The 20,672-nt window shown below is 25.9% G+C and overlaps 1 protein-coding gene across 2 annotated transcripts in view; it reads left to right on the top strand.

Moving 5' to 3' along the window:
• Positions 1 to 15,604, top strand: part of Madm (MLF1-adaptor molecule) — a 423,601-nt gene extending 407,997 nt beyond the window's left edge. For both annotated transcript variants that reach the window (XM_075365168.1, XM_075365169.1), the window contains exons 8-10: positions 994 to 1,180; positions 12,452 to 12,571; positions 15,220 to 15,604. In XM_075365168.1, the coding sequence (XP_075221283.1) occupies positions 994 to 1,180; positions 12,452 to 12,571; positions 15,220 to 15,396 (484 nt within the window). In that variant the 3' untranslated portion in view covers positions 15,397 to 15,604. The remainder of the gene's footprint in view (positions 1 to 993; positions 1,181 to 12,451; positions 12,572 to 15,219) is intronic.
• The last annotated feature ends 5,068 nt before the right edge of the window (positions 15,605 to 20,672 follow it).

Below are 20,672 nucleotides of genomic sequence, written 5' to 3'. Positions count from 1 at the left end.
ACAGGTTTGCTGAAAACAACTGATTGTCATGTGACCGAAGTCGAAGCCTCTCATTGGCTGGTGAGGAGAACGTACGTTTTGCAGCCAGATATTAAGGAGAATGTGAGTTTTGTGATGGTAACCCAGTTTTTACAATTATTTTTAAATAGGATAGTGTTAGTTTTGCTTTATACTGATGTTAAAGAAATGTAGATTTCAACACAGAGTACAAGAATCCGTTAAAACTCATTTTCAGAAAAGGGTGGAGAATGTGAGTTTTGCAGTTAGGCTGCTCAATTTGGATTATGAATTTTTTTTTTTGAAATGGCTTCCAAAAAAATAAAAATAGTAAGTTGTGCTGATTTTAATAAAACTATTTTATTCTGCTGCTAGGATTCAATTCCTAAATATATAAAAAAATATTCTCTTGCTATATTAATCTATTCTTAATTTTTCAATAAATAATGCATCTCTTCATTAACACATGACATTAATTTGTAAGCCTAAATTTTAACTAACTCTATAACTTTATATAGAGTTAGTTAGAACTGATGATTTAGGCATTTTAAAAACATAATTTCATTTACAAGTAATGAATAAATAAATAAACTAAGAATATTTTCCTTCTATTTTTATTGATATATATATAAACCAATCCTAATTGCAAACACTATTCCCTATAGAAATACACAAACACAGACTCACATTGCCAAGTGCATCACTGCAGCTGACAAATGTGCAATTTTAATAATTTTACTCTATTTACTCATTGTGTTTACTCCATTTTTCATTGTGGTCAAAGTGCAAGTAAAATATTTTTAAAATATTTATACATTAACATTTAATATTAAATTGTTAATGGTCTGCGATATTAAAAAAATTATCTATCTGTTTAATAAATTATAACTTTCTTCTCTTTGGTGTTTATTAAAAAATTTGTTCAAGCAAATTAGTTTTAAAAAATACATCTTTTTTGTTATTGAATGAGTATCTTATTTCATGTGTTTTTATCAGGTATGGTATTTATCCATTGACTGCATTTAGAGCAAAACAGCCTCCACCTTCACGGCCAAGAGCTGCATCACCTGAAATGACTGAATCTGTTAAATCAGTGACTCCAGAACCAGTTGATGTTGAAGCAAGAAGAGTTGTAAATATGATGTGTAACGTTAAACCTAAGGAACAGAGCTGTGAATTAATGGTGTGTAGTATTAAAAATGATTGTAAAATTTAACTTTTATTCATATTTTGTTTTTGTTGCATGTGTTAAAATGATTGGAACTTTGTTAAGAATGAAATTTTAAATATTGTTTAATCAGCACCTGTAAAAATTAAATTTGTTAAATTATAAAAAAGATTAATAAAATTATGAGCAATATTATTATTATTTCTAGCAATCTGTAATCAGTAATTAATTTTATTTAGATTTCTAATCTCTCTTTTTTTTTTAGGGATTTATTATTTATTTACAGCAAAAGAAAATAAAGTTAATTATTACACCTCACAGTTTATTAGGAAAGTAATTGAAAAGTTAAATAAAAAATATTGTTCATTATTGACCAGTCAAATTACACTTGTTGAAATAATAAATTTACATTAAGCTAGATTTTGTTACCTTCTGAAATGATAAACTAGAAAAATAATCTCAATGAACCGTCCACTGTATTGAAAATATAGCATCTATAAAAATTACAGGCTATATTTTTTTTCAAAAATACCAAAAGCTACATTTTCTTCATACATGACTGCAGAGTTTAAAAAGCACTTTCTTATTTATTTCATGTAGAACTTCTATTTTATTTTGTGCTGAATTATTTAATAGCACTACTATTCATTTAGTTTGTATCCTTAGGATGTTATTTTAATTCATCTCTTATGCTAAAATTATGGCAATGCTAAAATTATTTCTCTGGGTGCTAAGAAGTTAGTACTGTATATAGGACATAAAAGAAGTGTCATTTTCAGTTACGTGTGTTACTTAGTCATAATATTAAAATGTTTTTCATAACTGTTCTCCTAATTTTTTTTCTGTTATTTTAAAATAGAAGGAATTACTCCTGATTAGTATGGGGATACTGTAATTTAAGGGTAATATTAGGAACAGCTGTTAAAAAATTGAATTCATGTTAATTATTTATAAATTCCTCAAGTAGTAAAAATGATTAAAAAAATAAGTAATAAAAATGATAATTTTAATGGAGTGTTATACTTTTTTTTCAGTTGTTTTACAATTTTGTTTGTTTTTAAATACGCCTTAAGTATTCCAACATTTTGTGAAGTAATTGATGAAATTCCGCTATGATTTAAAGAAAAAATTTTCTTAGGATTATAAATCTTTGATATTGTATAACTTTCATTTTCATTGTGAGATTATAATTTAGTGTGAAGTAGGCTGCTAGAGTAGAAATGAAAATTTGGTTGATATTCCAGCATTTGACTTAGGGAGATAATTTCTCTGATCTTTCTTCAAAACCACAAGGAATGCCATAAAAGCTTTTTGGGTACTTATGATTTAACAAGACAAACCATACTTCCTAATTGCAAAACACCTGTCTCTTATAAGATAGAACAAATAATATGATTGTTATTATTTTCAATTGGTAATTGAACAGAAAACTATATATACACGCTTTCTGAAAAATTCTGTCAGTTTGTACTAAAGTGCAGTAATTGAATTGGTGTCAACTAATTGAATGCACTAAAAGTACTCCTAAAAAAACTCTCAGGAATTCTTCAGATAATCTGTGAAAGACAGAACTCATTTTCAGCAAATATCCCCAATCTGTTAACTCAGATGGGCCAATGAAATGACTTTTCTCAAACCTTCATGGACTCGATTATTGTTGATCCAGGATTAGATACAGAAAAGTCCCTTGGGGTTATTGCAGAGTTTGATTGCATTCTGTCTAATGGACATTTTTTTTTAAATTTTAAAAGATTTTAATTATGTTTGAGACTCAGCCCAAACTGAGTAACTTCAACTCTCTATTTAATGCAGTAAATCTTGCTGTATTTCTTATTGAATTTTTTCAATAGTAAAGATCATGCATTATGAATTTTTATAAAATAGGATCCAAATCACTGAAGTAAGAATAAAGTAAGTTTGAAGTCAAACATTGCAAATCAAGATGTATCTCAATTTCATTTTAGGGTATGTACTCATCCTTTACGCAAATATCCCAAAAGGTGTGCATGGTATTGTTATTTCATTTGCTGATAACACATCACTACGATTACATTGTTAATGGCCAATATTATTATTTTTCCACTAATTTCTACATTAAAGAATTTTTTAACAATAGTGTTTTATCCTTTAATGAGGTCAACGTTTTTATTGAAACAATAGAATAATAATAATAATAAGATAATAATAATAATAATAATCTTCTTATAATCAATCCTAGAATTGGTGTAAGTAGTCTTCCTCCTCCAGGCAGTTCTGTCTTGTGCTAATCTCTTTGTTTCCATATATATTTATGCCCAACATCCTGTTTGGTTCAATATACCCTAGTACTGGTCTGCCTCTTGCATTATTTCCTTCAACTATGCCCTCTGTTATGGTGTGCAACAAACTGTTATGTTGTAGTAAATGTCCTTTCCACATGTCTTGTCACTTCATAGTTCCGTAAACGTGGTAGCTCATCAGTCCTTCATAACACTTCTTCATTGGTCATTTTCTCCTTCCACATAATTATTTTGAACAATAAGGAGAATAAATTATATTTTATCATGTTTCTTTACTTCTTGGCCTTAAATTATATCCTACCTTGTGCTAGAAGAATCATATTGATTTTATTAGAGGTAAAATAAGTACGGCCATTTACATCATTGTAAAATAAATATGGCCAATTACATCATTAATCAGCTTTCATTCTATTGTGATGAACTCCTGTTATTAAAGTTATATAATGGTTTAGTTCATCCTACCTTAAATGTGGAATAGAAGTATGGTGAAATATGTTTATCTTCAAAGTTTCTTTACAAAAATTTCCTTTGAATTTTAGAAAAAATTGTGACCCATTTACCAGTAGCAGTTTTTTTTCACATTATTGTAACTATTTACTATTTTTCTTGTTTATAAAAGGCATTATAAAAATAAATTATAATAAACCAAATATTTACACTAAAAAACTTACCACTATGTTGTTTACACTAGGTTAGGGTAAGCAGAGATTCGTATATTTAGGAGTCATAAGTTATTTGAACAGTTTACTGATGAGGTTAAAGATTGTAGAAAGTAAATCTATGCTGCAAAAATGTTTATCTTCACAAAGATATACTTAATGATTGATTAATCCATTTTCTTCTTTCTCCCAATTTTTTATAATATATTAATAATAATGAAATTGACTAATTATTATTACAGAAAAAATTACATAATTGAATAATAGGTAATCATTGTTTTTTTTTTGTACTCAAAATATTTGTATATTGAAAATCTGAAAATGTTGTCAAAAAACAACTTGTTTAACTCAAACTATTTTTGCTACTTGTAAATTATGTTTTAAACTGTTCTTGGCTTTTCATAACTAAAATTAATAAACTAACTCTTAACTGGAGTTTTTCAGATTTTAACATACATTTTTTTCTACAAAAATAATATATAAATTTTAATGAAAATGTCAAGAGTAAATAAAAAAAATTGTTAATAAGCGAGTTAGATATGCTGAAAAAAAGAAAGTTTTGGATTAAAATTTATAAACCTTTTGTTAAAAATTTTGAAATATGAAATAATTTTACTGTTTGTGAGCAACTTCTGAATTTGTTTTGAACATATTGAACTTTTGAATATATTTTTGTATAATATTTTGAGTGATGTTTGAAAAAAATAAACAACTTCAAGCATTCATGTTGTGTTGGAATTGTTGCTCAAAGTTTGTGACCTACAGGATGTTGAATATTTATTTATTCATATGATAAACATATTTTTACTTATACATGGATGAAAAATTTATTTTATTATCACAGAAAAATAATATACATATATTGTTTAAAGACTATTTAAAAAATCATCTTGTTTTTTATCTTGAGATATAGGTTTCAGTTCCATAGTTTTGGACCTTTTATAATACTAATGCCAAGAACAGGTTTAAGATAATGAATATTTGTTAAAAAATACCTTCAGTTCATTTATTGTTACATTATATTTTTTATTATATATCCATTTTACATAGGGTGTTTATTTTTATTAAGTTTTAAGTTTTTTTTTATTTTTCGCTCTATCAGCAGTGCTGTCTCACACTTTCTAGAATCCAACAGGACAGCTACTAATCTTTTGGGGTTTATTCATGTATTGGGATTGTTCCTGATCAAACTTTGCACAAAAAGCCAAACTTGTGGCTGAGATGTATTTTGAAAATGCAAGGACTTTTACTACTAAAATTTTTAAATCTAACACTTTCATAATCTGTTGCAGTAATGTCCAGAAAAATTAAGGTAATGTCTAAATTTGACATATATATATATGTTCATATATTGAATATTTTAATATTAAAAGATTATAAAATTTCCAAAGATATGTTGGTCATTTCAACACAGCAAATCCTTAGACTGGCAATATAATAATATAGTTAGTAGTCAAGGTAATTCATATGTAATGGTTGGTTGTAACTGTTAATTATGTCCCATTAGAGTTGGATTAAGCCATAGTGCATCAAAGTAAAAAGTATTGATGTAAATCACACATCACTTCCAAGGTAATGTATTTTGGAAAAATTGGTGTTCAGAGCACTTGAAGAACAATATTTTAAGTGCTTAGCAATTTTTTTAAGACATTTATTTCTGGTATTCAACCTTACCAATTTTAGCTATTTTTTCTATAGAAATCAGTATATTTATAACAGTTATATTTATAAAAAATAACATCATACTATATTTCATTCCAGTAAATGTAATTTATTTTTTATTGAAAGAGTTGCTGCTGATGGATTATTATCCGTTGAAATAAGAAATAAGGTTTTTTTTAGTATTTTGCCCTTGTTGCCGGATAAGTCATTCATTCAAATTTGACATCTAAATTGAAAAGAACATTCAGAAAAAGTAGAACAAAAATTTTATGATATTCAGCGATTCAGAATGAGAGCTCATATAGAATTTAATGAACAGAAAACACTTATGAATAAAAATTAACCAGTGATTAGGTGTAATAGCAGAATTACAGTACTAACTTTCTAAAGAGCAGCAAGCACTTCTTTGTTACACGATAGGCATGCACATGCTACTTAGTTATGTGTTTATTATTCTGTTGGGGTACAGTTAGTTTTTATTTAAAAAATTTAATAAATTAAAACTTACAATGCTCTGTTAATTTTTTTCTATTCTGTATGATGATTTTTGAATACGCATTTTACAGAAAATATCAAAATTAAATTTTTAAGTTGTTCTGCATATAAAATTCTATTTGACAATTTTATTTGTGTAACATAATGGTTTGAATTCTCCTGTTTATAGCTCTGTTGCTATATAGCAGCTATAGCTATCAAGGGAAAGTATATAATTGTTCCAAAATTTTGATGTTGAATTTTTTGCAAATGCTGACAAATCCCCTCGATCCAAAAAACATAAAACCATAGAAATTTCTATTATATATATATATATATATATATATATATATATATATATATATACAAATTTCTACAATGTATGTGTTTGTTTTTTATATAGCGGTCATAGAAAATTTAACTTTAGTATGATGAAAGTACTAGGGGTGGAATATTATCATTATTTCTAAACTGTTTTCACCTCATATTAGAGGTGAAAACAGTGTGAAAACAGACCTGTTCAATTGAACAGGTCTGTTTTCACACTGTGAAACAATTTTTTTTTAGGTTAAAATTAGGCACAAATATTTGGCCATATTTTGGTTTGATTTTCTACTCGATCAGACAAGGGAACATCACTGAACCTGTGTCCATATTTCCCCCCTCCCAAAAAAGGGGCCAACACCTCCCAGGAGTAGTTGGCCAAACTTAAGGGACTAATTCAGGACATCAAACATTTCATGTGATCAAATATATCTTTCTTCATTATCCCTCTGTCCATCATATTCCCGCTCCCTGGCAATAGCTACATGGAGTCCTTGGATATGTGGCCCAAACTTAAGGTGGGATGGATTCAAAGCATAAAAGTAAACAAAAAACTTAATGTAGATAAATGCTTGCTTTATTTTCCCACTGTTTGCAATTTTGTGTGTTTTTCAATAAAAATAAAGGAAGAATTGAGATGTTTTAATTAAATTTGGTTATATATATACTTGCAATAATATTTACAGAATAAGTTGGAAAAACTTTACCTTTGAAAATTCCAGTATGGTGACCATCTAAATTTTTTAATAGATCCATAAATATTAGTTTTATGTAATAATATTTTTTTAAACAAATTAAGCCTTTGTGCACAAAATGACATCTCGTTTATTCAAATCTATATTTAAATGTTTGTTTTATGACTGAAATTATTGAAGTTAAATGAAAAAATTATGCATGAAAACAGGCATAAAATTGTCTGACTTTATAATTTCCCAATCGTACCTCTACAGACAACTGGATAAGGTGGTATCAGAGTTCACATTTATTAGTTTTCTTTTAATACCTTTACATAGATTTTATATTAATGCAAGAGATTTAATTAAGATGTTTCTTTAATAATAAGCACGTAAAAGTGTAATAATGAATAACCCACTGTAGAACAGATTATTCATTTTTACATGAGATAACATTGGAACACATCTAGGAACACTAGAAACCGATTTATAAAAGAAAAAAATATTAGTCATTAATATTTAAAAATCCAATGGTATATTTTTAAAATTAAATTTTAAAAAATTACATCTTATTTCATAAGAAAAAAGTAATATAGATTTGTTGAGTATGATTTTTTGTGATTTATTTCAGACCTTTTTTTTTTTTTTTTTTAGTTTATTGCACTTTCAAATTGTATTGTTCATTTTATTTTTATCTTGTTTTATTGTTTTATCCTAATTAAAAACAATTACATGTAAATCCTTTTAAATCTATTGGGTGAAAATATTGAAATTTGGCATAAATGTAATGTATCCTATAAATTATATATTCTATAATGGTTTCTTTAACTAATTTAATTTAAAGTAATCGTTAGACTAGAACCTCCTTGTTAACAATTTAAAGATATTTAGGTTTTTTTTTATAATAAAATCTGTTGCTTACTTTTTTACTTAACTTAATAGATTCTTTTTTCAAACAAAAAAATTATTATTCCATTACTGTTTTCTCCTATATTTAGTATTTTCACAGCATTTCATACTTTAGAAGAATTTAATATAAAGTATTTTTGAAATACTGCCTGACTTCAGCATCACAGTAGTTTTTAATCATCCATTTGTAACTTTTTATTACAAATTTTGTCTGAAGTATATTAGAATAAAATAATTTATCTAGTAAATTATAATTAATGAAACTTATGATAACTGAAATTGTATAGGGACCCTAGAATTTGCAGCTGTTTTTTTTCTGACCAGTTAATTGTGTTTGTTTTTAAACAGTGCTGTTAGAAAAATTATACATTAATTCAGTATTTCATTTACTAAATCACATCTCAGTTTCAGTACTAATTGAAGGCTTACTTTCTGTTTATTTTATGAATTAACAATTTTTGATGTTAAAATTTTGTGTGTTGTCTCAGCAGTTGAAAGTTGCCAATGCTCAAGTGTCAGCCATTAGCTTGCGGTTGTTATCCAGATGTTTTATTTATTTAGTTTATAGCCAAATATCATAAAACATTTATATATTTGAAAACAACATAAAAAATACTGTTCTTTATTTTTTTATATGGTAATATTTTGAAAACTGTGAACACTGTTAGGGAAAAGTAAAGAATTATTTTTAAAAAGCATCTTTTTTATTTCCTTGGAAAAAAGTTACTTAAATAATATTTGTTTAGCATTAAAGTAATCTTCTACATACATTTTTAAAATATTCTTTTATGACTGTATTAAATTTAAGATGAATCAGAAGTTTCAACTTAAATCTTTCTTAATCTGCAGCTGCCTAAAATCATTTAGCAGGGAAGTAATTCAGGAGGAAAGAGATTCATTTAAAAACTGCTTTAAATTTCCATAAACTTACTTGTTTCATTCATGTCACAATTATAGCGGCGATATTTTGTTTTAAATCTGCCTGCCTAAATCTGATTATTAAATAAATAAATATTTTATTCTGATCGGTATATAATAATGCATTAATATAAGATGATTGTAATTATAAAAACAAATTGTAAGATAAAAAATAATGTCTTTAAATTCCACATTAATTATTACAAATGCATAAAATAATGCTAAATTAAGCACAAAAAGCAATGATTACACTCAGAACTATAAACACAAGGATAAGTTGACATACTTAGTTTTCTAAATATGTGTACATGTTTCATACTTACGGGTGCCAGATTATGAAAATGAATTGTCAGCTCATTTTTGTATCTTAAAACTGATTTTGACTTTTTGAGGGAACCCCAAGAGGTGACATTATACGTTATACATTATATGGGAATATAAATAGGCATAATAAATATTTAATAATGATGACTAGTTTAGCATTTTATTAAGGCTCTTCAGAACAGAACATTATGGGAAAATTTTATTACTAATGAAATCAATTTATTACATGTGAAATCACACGAGAACTTGTCATCTAATAAAATGCTCAGAAATTTCACTCTATGGAAAAGAGAAATACTATTGTTATCGTTAATGGGAATTCTATCATCATGATTAGCAATGTTACATCTGGCTGAAAAGCCCAATGCAACAGTTTTATCTATATTTAAAGTTAGATGGTTAAAATACATCCAGTGAATAATTTTTTTAACCGCTACTGTAGCATTATCAATTCCTTTTAAATAATTATCTTCAGAAATAGATACAGTTGTCTTCTGCGAAAAGGGTTATGATGAATGGTTCAAGATTTTGAGACAAGTCATAAAGAAAAAAAAAAAACAAGGGACCGAGAACACTTCTGTGAGTGTTGTATGTTCTAGATGTTAAAATAAGGACCTAAATTTTACATATTATGTATTCCTTTCAAAAGATAAAATTTTTAATTACTTGTGAATGGTTTATAAGGTATATCTTTAACCAGTTGTAAGAAACTCCTCTGATAGCATAGCTACCAAGTCTTTTCATCAGTAAAGAATGTTGAACTAAATTAATTGTTTTACTGAGATTAAAAAAAAATTGAAAATTAAATATTTTTGTTATCTGGCATTTAAAATATTTTCTAAAAACTGGGAAATGGCTATATCAGTAGGCAATTTCTTCTAAAAGTTGTATGTGAATCTCATTAATTATATACTGCTTCATAAATAATTACGTACAAAGAATAGCCATCAGTTTTTGTCTGTAAGTGGTTATCAATGTATTTTATATTTCCTTATACTGACTGTCTGAAGTCTGAAAACTCTTTTTGAACTTTATTTAAATGATGTTCTCCAAAATAGTATTGAGTATTGAATAGAAAAGATTACCTATCTGTGATAAAGAGCTCATCAATTTATCATCACTAGTCTTATATTCATAGCAGGAAAAACACATTGGAGCTTTTTTTCAAGTATATGCAAGGAACTTCCAAGGCAAGTTCAATTATTATACATGAAAGCTTCATTACTGTAGTAATGACTGTTCTACATTATTATTACTGATTTTTTGTTACATTGGCATTATTTTCCTGTTAGCTGTATATACACTTTATGATTATTTAGTTTATTAATGTTTTTACACTGAAAAATGTTTGTTATATGTATATCTTTAATGTACCTTCATTAGAGATGGATTGTACACTGTTATATCATTTGCATAGAGTATTATTAAAATAAACTAAGCATTTTATTACAAAAATGTTTGTTGAATTTGGAATTTTTTTGCATAAGAATGTATGAATTTTTGATACCCAACAGTTGTTTATCCTAACTTCAGATACAATTAAGTGAACAATTGTATATTAATTTTTCTCTAATATGTAGGCATACAAATATAATATTGTTATTTATATATAATTGACATTTTACTTTTAAACATTTAATCATTGGTAGTATTTAGAAACTAATCACAAAAATAACTTTTTTAAATTTAATTATTGTAATGTGTGATAGTTGATAATCAGTGAATTTTTATTATTCCTTTAATATAACTGCTAATAATTGTTATCCATAACCAAAATCCAACTTTTTTTGTAATTTTTAAGCATTGTTTATAAATAAAAAAGCTATGCTAAACAATTTATTGAAATAAACTGGAAAATAAGATTACGCTCAAAAACAGTTAACAAAAAATTTACTTAAAATCTAGAACTATACAGCCAATAAAAAGACCTTTTTTGTTCATTTTTTTTTTTTGTTTTCTATTAAATTTTTTAACAGTCATCATTAATAATATAGACTGAGAAAAAAAAATAAATAAATAAAAATTTATATATAAGAAAACAGATAAATTAATTAAGAAAGAAGAAATGATAAAAGGTATAAATGAAAAAAATACAACATATAACTATAAATTGAGCATTTTCAGCAATCAACCAGGGGTTTAGATTAATTATTTTGTCTTATTTCATGTAACGGAACTGCCCAATTATTTCTTTTAATTAACAACTATTTTAACTACCACTAACAGTTCCACATCACTCTACTGGTCAACACTGAAACAAATCAGTTATAATATTTTTGTATGCTTTAAGACCATTTTAAAATATAGTTACACAATCATGTTTATAAAGTGTATCAGATAATGCAGATAATTACCACTAACTAACTTTTTAATTCGAGGTTCATAGTTTGAGGATGGCTGACCAGTTATAATTTTAATACTGTTTCTTATACTGTCTTGAAACACTGCTCTATTGTTAGGTTCTGATTAACATATCCTGGCTTGAGCATTCATAGATCTAAAAAATTACAAGTAACTCATTAGGTGACTAGGAAAATAGTTTATATTTAGTTTATAGTTACCTATTAGCCACAAATCATATCCAGATACTTTCAGTATACTGTACGAATTAATAAAACAAGAAAAATGTTAATTGTATATAGCAGTAGAACTTGGAAATATTGTGTTTTTGTTATTTAATATAGTATAGTACTTAATTAGTATTTGAGTACAAATTATATTTTACTGGTTAATCATATTAGCTGTATAAAATATTGTATCTGTAGCTGTCATTCCCTAGTTATGTTAGGTTTTTCTGTATGAACAATAAAAATGCTCAAAATTATGTTGTCGCAATTATTTATTATAAAAATGATTTTACCTGATTTTTTATGTCAGGTAATTAAAATATTTTAATTTACAAATTGTATAAAGTTTTAAGTGATTTTTGGTGTATTATTTGAAATATTTTTTGATCTTTTACTGAATTCTTTTATTTTTGGTATTTTTATTATATTGTATAATATTGTATGTTAGTTATATTATTTTATTTATCATTTTATAATTATTTTTTTTATTTTCTAGATGACCATTTTGTTAAGGATGGATGACAAGATGAACCGTCAATTGACTTGTTTAGTAACAGATCTTGACACATCATTAGTACTAGCACAGGAACTAGTTCATTTCGGTTTTATCAATGAGGTGTGTACGTTATATTAATATTTTGTGAAATATAACTTTTTTTTATTACTATAAATCACAGTTTATGCTGTGAAAATTTATAAAAATCTACACTGAGAAAGATTTAGTGCAAGCATAACCTTATTACTATGCTGTTCCTAACATATGAAATATGACTACTTACAGTGACTGCTGTACACTAAAGGTTTTATTACTAACCATGTAATTAGTTCTTATTGAAGCATGTTTTATATGAGAAATTCTATGCCATATGTCCAAATTGGTTTTAGAATCGCCTTGTTTATTAAAAGTTTGTTCGACAACCACAAGTGTGAATTCTGAATTCTGCTGAATAACCAGTAAAACTTATAACTAGTGTTTAGTTGTTTACTTTTTCTCTCACGCATATGACGATCAAGGTGAAGCCCAAGGTACTGTTCATGGTCAGAGTGTGTGATGAAAATGCTATTTAGGTGGACTGGGCAGAGTCACCTCTTCTCATTGCAAGTGTAATATGACTCAACTTATTCTGATTCACCTTTATTCTCCAGTTTGTTAACCATACATTAAGTCTAATGCTGATTGGAACTTTGCTGAGGCTAATTGTGGGTCTTCATCAATAGCCTGAATTGTTGTATCATCAGCAAAGGAGACGACTGTGACATGTTTCAGAGCTGGAAGGTTTGCAGTGAAAATTGAGTACAGGACTGGTGCTAAGATGGAGCCTTGTGAAACCTTTGATCTCATCTCAAAGAATCCCAGATAACTCATCATTGCATCTGACCTGGGATAAACGTCCATCAAGTTAATTCTGCAAAACCAGGTAGAATGGTTGAGGAAGGCTGAATTTTAGCTTATGGAACAGACTAGTCAGTCAGTTCTTGTCAGAAGTCTGTTGAATATCCAAGAATGCCACTGACCAGAACCTCTTCCCTCCTAGGTACTTTTTTTTTGACATTGACAGCCCTGTACATTTGTTCAACGGTAGAATATCCACTTCTGGATCCAAATTGATGATCTGAAATAACTTTTTCCCACTCCAGTGTCAGCCACAGTCTTTGAAGAAACAGTTTTTCAAACAACTTCCAAAAAAATGAGAAAAAACTTATTGATTGCAAGAAGACATGTCTTGTGCAGGTACCTGGTTTTGGAATCATCACTACTTGAGACACCTTCCACTCTGATGGAAAGTACAATGTTCAAAGGATACCATTGAAAAGGTATGTAATGTACTTGATGGTCTTGAACAGGAGCATAACAAACATTCAAGTCAACACCTTTTGATTCACAATTTTTCTTAATGCAGAAAAATTATACAATGATATTTTAATGTCACATTTAGATTAAAAAAAAATGGAAAAAGCCAGCAATGAATTGCATTACTTTCTTAGCTATGCCGGTCAAGTTATGCAGTTCATCTTTAAAAAAACCTTCTGGCCAGAAAGTTTCATTTTAGATTTTAGGGGCTCCCATACTCAAGGGGAAGCATTTGACTAAAAAAAATTTTAATATTGTTTAAAAAATACACACTCCCATAATTCTAAATAAATAAATTTTAATTTTCTAGGAAGGTGAAAATTTTTGGCTAATTTTTTAAAGAAATACTAAAGAGTAAGGGCTATCAAAAAAATTAAAATTTTTATATTTTAAATGCAGTGGATAACTTGTGAGATCAATTTTTTTTTAGATTTTTTTTTTTTGACTGATTTATATATACTTACCTAGCTATAGCAGTATTTATTGCTATAGCCAGGAAATTAAAAATTAAAGCCATCTGTTTTAAAAATATGAAAACTTATTAAAAGTCACATTTTATTCTTGTAGCAGAGGAATTTTTAATTAATTCCTTTCATGTGTTTTATTAAAACTATGGACATTGAATAGCTATATTGATGAAAATCTGTATTTTATTTTTGGTTGAAACCCAAGAAGATAAAACTTATATTTTTAATATAGATTTGTGTATATACACGTGCGCGCATGTGTGTGTGTGTGTGTGTGTGTGTGTGTGTGTGTGTGAATATATAGAATTTTATATTTTGTGATACTCTTCTGGTCAAAATTTGTTTCCTTTTATCCATTCAGGAAAGTTGCAAAGCAGTGCAAATTTCTTTATCCATGGAATAACAAGCTCCAAAACCTGTACTCATTCCTGACATGATCTGTCTGTATTGTATCATTATGAACTATTCCAAAGAAAATGTTTATTCCTTCTTTCAATACTACCTAAAATGACCAGTTCAGTCTTTGTTAACTAACCCACTAGTCATCTGATGATAGTGACCCCCTTCTGTTAATTAATAATGCATTATGCATTGTATAATATTTTCATGTGAAACATAGATTAACTGACACTTGGTTGCAATCTTCTTGTTCTGAGTTTCAAATCATAAGTATTCTGTTATCATAAACCTTTATATTTTTGACTATTTTGTATTAAATATTTTATATAGTAATTTGTAATTATTTTTAAGATGATAATTATTAAAAATAATCCTTTAAGCCTGCTGCCCTGAGGAGCACCATTTGCATATAATCAAAGGTTATCTTTTATCTAAATTTATTAATATACATTTTTTAATAATTATTACTAGTGCAAGTACCGCATGCATACATTTGTGTATATTATTACCTTAATAAGACTCATGTTTTTTTTATTTTTGCTTTAGGCTGACCGGGAAAAAATCGCTAAACTAATTGATGAGACATTAGCAAGTGCTAATGGAGGTAGAGAGTGTATTATGAGTAGCGAGATGTCACAACAGCAACCACAACTTACAACAATGTCCTCTGTACCTCAACTTACTACAACCTCTGCAACCACAGCTCTACATACGGGCAGTTAATAGTGGCTTCATGGCCTTAGGGCCACGATTCGTAATGTTATCACGTAGGCAAAATTATAAGGCTGGTAATATAATATTATAATTATAATTTTAAGTTTACCAAATATTATATAGAAACTTTAGTAAAGACCATTTTTATTACCAATTATATTAAAATAATAATAACAATAATTAATTATAATTAAATGAGCGAATTGAAATAATTAATTGGTCGTGTATTTCTTATTATTAACTGAAATTGTGTACATTAAAAAAATCATTTAGATTGTTTTGATTTTTTTTTGTCATAATTGTATTTTCCTCAAATGGAAAATCTGTTAATTACTACATTAATTTTTTATTTTAACTTGAAAAATACATTTTAAAAATATATATATATATATATATATATATATATATATATATATATATATATATATATATATATATATATGTAAGATAATTAGTGGTCTAGTTAGTTTCTAATTTTAGAAATTGTGTTCACCCGTTAATAAAAATACAAGCTTCATTTAATTCATGTGTGTTATTTATTTGATTTAATTTATTAAAAATGTTCTGTTACCTTTTTTTTGAGGATTGTAAAAATGATAATGAAGAAATTGATTTAGAAGAAAATTTACAATAATTTGATAAGAAAATGTATGTTTAGTTATTTTACTTTTCATCAATTAATTTTCTCTACTATTAAAATAATTTATTATAATTCTGTTTGACCTTTTTTGTTTAATTGTTGTTATGAATTATGTATGAGTAATTATTTCAATGAAACAGCTCAATTTTGTATACAACTCATATTTCATCTAATTATGGAGTGCTTCTCCTGCCTAAATCACCATCTTTTTTCTGTCAATGCCAATTATATTGGCATTACCAATAAAGTATATTTAATATAAATTAAGTGTACTGTTCATTCCAAATTATTGTAGAACTGTATAAATTCAAATAAATAATTCTCTCTGTACCATAGTCATTAAATTGGTTAGAACCCCTTATTATATTGATTGTAGTTTGATAAAAGTAAAAGTATATTCATTAATTTAGTTATGTTTATACAGAAAAGTATGTAATTTAATATAAATTTGTTTTTAAACAAAATGGGTTCATTCATCCTACTTTTAGAAAAACACATTGTATAATTTGTACTAAATAAATTTTTATGCCATTTTACAGAGTAATAACAAACATGATCACAGATGTACTATAGATATTTGTTGTGTATTTGACAAGTCTACAAGAGGATATAAAGTTACAGTATTAATATAGAAAAAGAAATTGTTAATGTAACTGTTAAAAAAAATTAACTTAAAACCTAGTCATCTCACTCAATTTAAATTGCTCTATAGTAATTGAGAATAACAATTTTTTTTTTAGTAGTAACTGGCTGGGTTTGTTTCATTTTTAAAATGTGCATAAAGAAAATAAGAAAACAGAAATAATAAAGAAGTAAATTAATAAATTTCTCAAATAAATAATAATTATATAATCAGTTTTATTCTGTTCATAAATATTTATTGTATAATAATTGATTTGTTCTAATATATACATACTTAAGTGTTATAAGTATAATAATGTCACCTGTTAGTATCTAATAATTATTATTTAAGTAGATGAAACAAAAATGGAGAATGAGGCTACAGTTTTGATATGAGCGATGAACAACAAAAACTCTACTCAAGTTGTTATTCCTGTTATTATTTACAGGAAGAAATTTATAGTGAGTACATGTTCAAGATTATTTTTGGGATGTAACAACAATACTGCTTACAGCTGTTGTAACAATACAGTTTTAATTTCCATATAAAATAATATTAATATAAACTTGTAGAATTGTAATGCTATCTGCCGCTCAGAGCCAAGTTAAAGAAAGTATTCAGCTAAAAATAACTTGATTTTGTTATGAATCTCTGATTTTTTTAAACTTTTTCATAAATATTAGACACACATATGTTTAAACAATATATATTAGAAATTAATTTTTTTTTCTTGACCCCTTTCAATTGGATTATAATTTAAAATACAAAGTAGTATTTTTTTATTTAGACAAAAATTTTAAATAGTCAATGAAAATAATAATACATTTTTTATAGAATATTCGATACCATATCACATATCTTTTTTTCAGTTTTATATAAATTCAAAAAAAATTACTTAAAGCAGAACTTAATATTTTAGAAGTTGTTTTATATATAGATGGTTGTATCATCTTATGTTTACTTGCCCCACAATGCTGAATATTATTATATTACTAGAGAATTCAATTACTAAATATTTATATTAGATTTTATATCTAATTATTTATTTAAATTTGTTTCATCATTATACTATTGAAGTTGGATGTATATATATATGATAAAGAACTGAGAAATTAGAAATTAAATACTAATTGTGTATTGAAAATAAATCATAATTTTATATCTTAACTATTGTTTTTGGATCAATTAGAAACTTATTATTATTTATTAGGATTTATTAAAATATAAAATAAATTTTGTTTATATTTTGATGAAAAAGTAAAATAACTATTTTTTTTCTTTATATTTTACATATATCAAATAATGTATTATTTTACTGAGTATTTAATACGTTTTTATTTTTATACTAAATTAATATATAAATATTATTATTAAAATTAACACAAAAAAGAAAGAAAAATAAATTTGACAAATTCAAGAAAAAATGTAATAGCTGTGACCAGAAGTGATATATTGCAAGATTGCCTTAAAATACATTAATGTTATTTATCTAATTATTTCTAAGACATTATTATTCTTATTATTATAAAATAATTTTAGTGTTTTTAAAAAATAATAATAATACTATTTTTGTTCTTTCTTTACAAAATTACTGGTATCTGAAAATTATTCTGCCACGTTTCATTATTTATTTATTGTTATTATTATTTTTACTGAAACTATAATTTTACAAAATAAGATTTTTTCATTATTATTATTAAATTTATTTTGAGCTTAATGCACGATAATTTGTTAGTTTTAATTTGTATAAAAAAAGAAAACACCTTACCTAGTCCTGTATGAAGTAAAATAATGCCTTTCCTTTTTTGTGCTTCACATTAGTATTTGTTTGCGTGTATAATTATTTTATTTTTTTATTAAATTTGTTCTTTCTGTACCACCTGTAATGGTTCCAAATTTTTCTGTTGATATTTTCCTAGCAAAATATATGTGTGTGTGATATATTAGATTCAGTAACAACTATCATTTGATTGAACTGGATTTGATGGGTTGTCCATATTTCTATGTTAAGTTTCTTTTATAACTTGATAAAAACACGCTAATGAAGAGTAGGTTTAGTATATTTTATTTTATTTTCATTTTTTCTGTCTTTTCTCTATTATGATCAATTTTATAGTGATATCTATTATTTCATCAAAAAGAACTTTTAACGTTTACATATTAATTTTTTTCACTGTAAATAAACCATGTTCTTTCAGTTACATTTGAACAAGAGTTTAATTAAAGTATTTTTAAAAGTTTTTATCTGATGGAAGCTATACTAATCAGTATGAAAGAAGTTTTAAAGAAGAAAGGAAGGATTTAGTGAAGCTTAAATAAAATTAAATATATAAAATAGTTTTTCTATAAAGATGGATTTTTTTTTAAATGTTTGTCATTAAAGAATAATTATCATGATTATTTCATATAGTTAAGGTATTCTAATTACAAATCGGTAGTTTTGTATTATGCAATAAAACAGTTGTTTGAAATGAAAGAAAATGTAACTGTAATCAAAAAAAATTATTTCTGAAACTTATTTTCTACTGAAAAATATTTATATTTATTACTTTTTTATAATATTATAATTATCAAATAGTTTTTTGAACTAATATGCAGTCTGTAAAAACATACGTGATGATCTTACTCGGTCAGTCTAATGGATATTTCTGTCTGCCTTCCATGAGGTTTTTCATTTCTTTTGACACACTTATAAAAAGATAAAATTTAAAAAGAATAATTTTAAATATATATATTCCATCTGTTAAATTAAACCTATTATTATGTAGTTAAAGTAGACGTCCTTTTACTAGTAGCAGAACTTAAAGGTATACAAAGACGGATATAATATTTGACCATTACGTTTATGTTATTGAATGAGACAGATTTCATCTTGCCTACCCATTTAGTAACTGTTCAGACATTATTCAAACTGAATGCTTATAAGTTGTTCTGCTGTAAACATGGAAAATTTTTAAAAATGGACAACAATTAGAAAATTTTTTGATTAAACTAAAGAAAATACAGACAGAATGTTAATGGTTAACATTAAATCCCCTAACATTCCACCGTTGATGTTTGCAGCTTAATCAAAAACACATTATACAAATTTTAAACTAGGAAATTTTAAGAGAGTTCACTTTGAACCGTGTTAACATAAAATAATAGGTGAGCACTGTAAAACTGATCTCATTCATCGAGGAAGTTTCAAGCATATCTGAACCCTATCCGCACCGCATAATCTAAAAAAGCTATTTTACATCATTCCCAGTATTAATAAATTGTAATCACTTAAAATTGTGAAATAGATGTCTACTTCAAATAACAGGAAGTGCTGCTATTGAAAGAAATTTTGCTTAAATTTATAACTGTATATCTCTTATTATTGTTATTATTATAATCATCATTAGTGATCATTAATTATCGATTTAGTAATTAGAATGCCTAATGAATAATTAAAGGTTTCAAAATTTAAATTCCAATAACTTTGATTAACTTTGAAATTAATGGAACTTATTTTTCCAAAGACCTTTGTAGCTGATTTTAGCACTTGTATGTAATTTCCATTAGCGTTTTTGTTAAACCACAATTCTTTAAAAAGTTCAGGAATTTGATTAACGATATAATTGAATAATATATTCGCTCCATTATTTTTATTTCATATTTTATCGAATATACTATTTGATTAGGCATTAAAGGGATTTTCCTACCTTTTTAAGACGATTGCTGTTAACAACAATACTATCAGAAAACTCTATCGAAGAAGGTGCTGATAATTTAGTTCCAAAAATCCTGTAAAAGAATAAGTCTTGTTAATATAAAAGCAAATCATTTATAATTTTTAATAACTTAAAGTATTATCACATTGTTCAATGAATTTTAACCCAGTTATTTAAATAAATATTTTTAATAAGATAAATCCCCTAACAGTTATAAATAATAACCCTTTCCCTCTGGTATACATCTAATTACTTTAAACAGATTATTTGTATTGTGCTTTTTTTTACTATCATTATATTAGTTTTATAATAATTATAGTTATTT

Source organism: Lycorma delicatula, chromosome 4 (assembly GCF_047948215.1).
Source record: "Lycorma delicatula isolate Av1 chromosome 4, ASM4794821v1, whole genome shotgun sequence".
NCBI classification, from domain to species: domain Eukaryota; kingdom Metazoa; phylum Arthropoda; class Insecta; order Hemiptera; family Fulgoridae; genus Lycorma; species Lycorma delicatula.
Note: the sequence above shows the minus strand (reverse complement) of the source record. Positions and strands in the feature narration are given on the sequence as shown.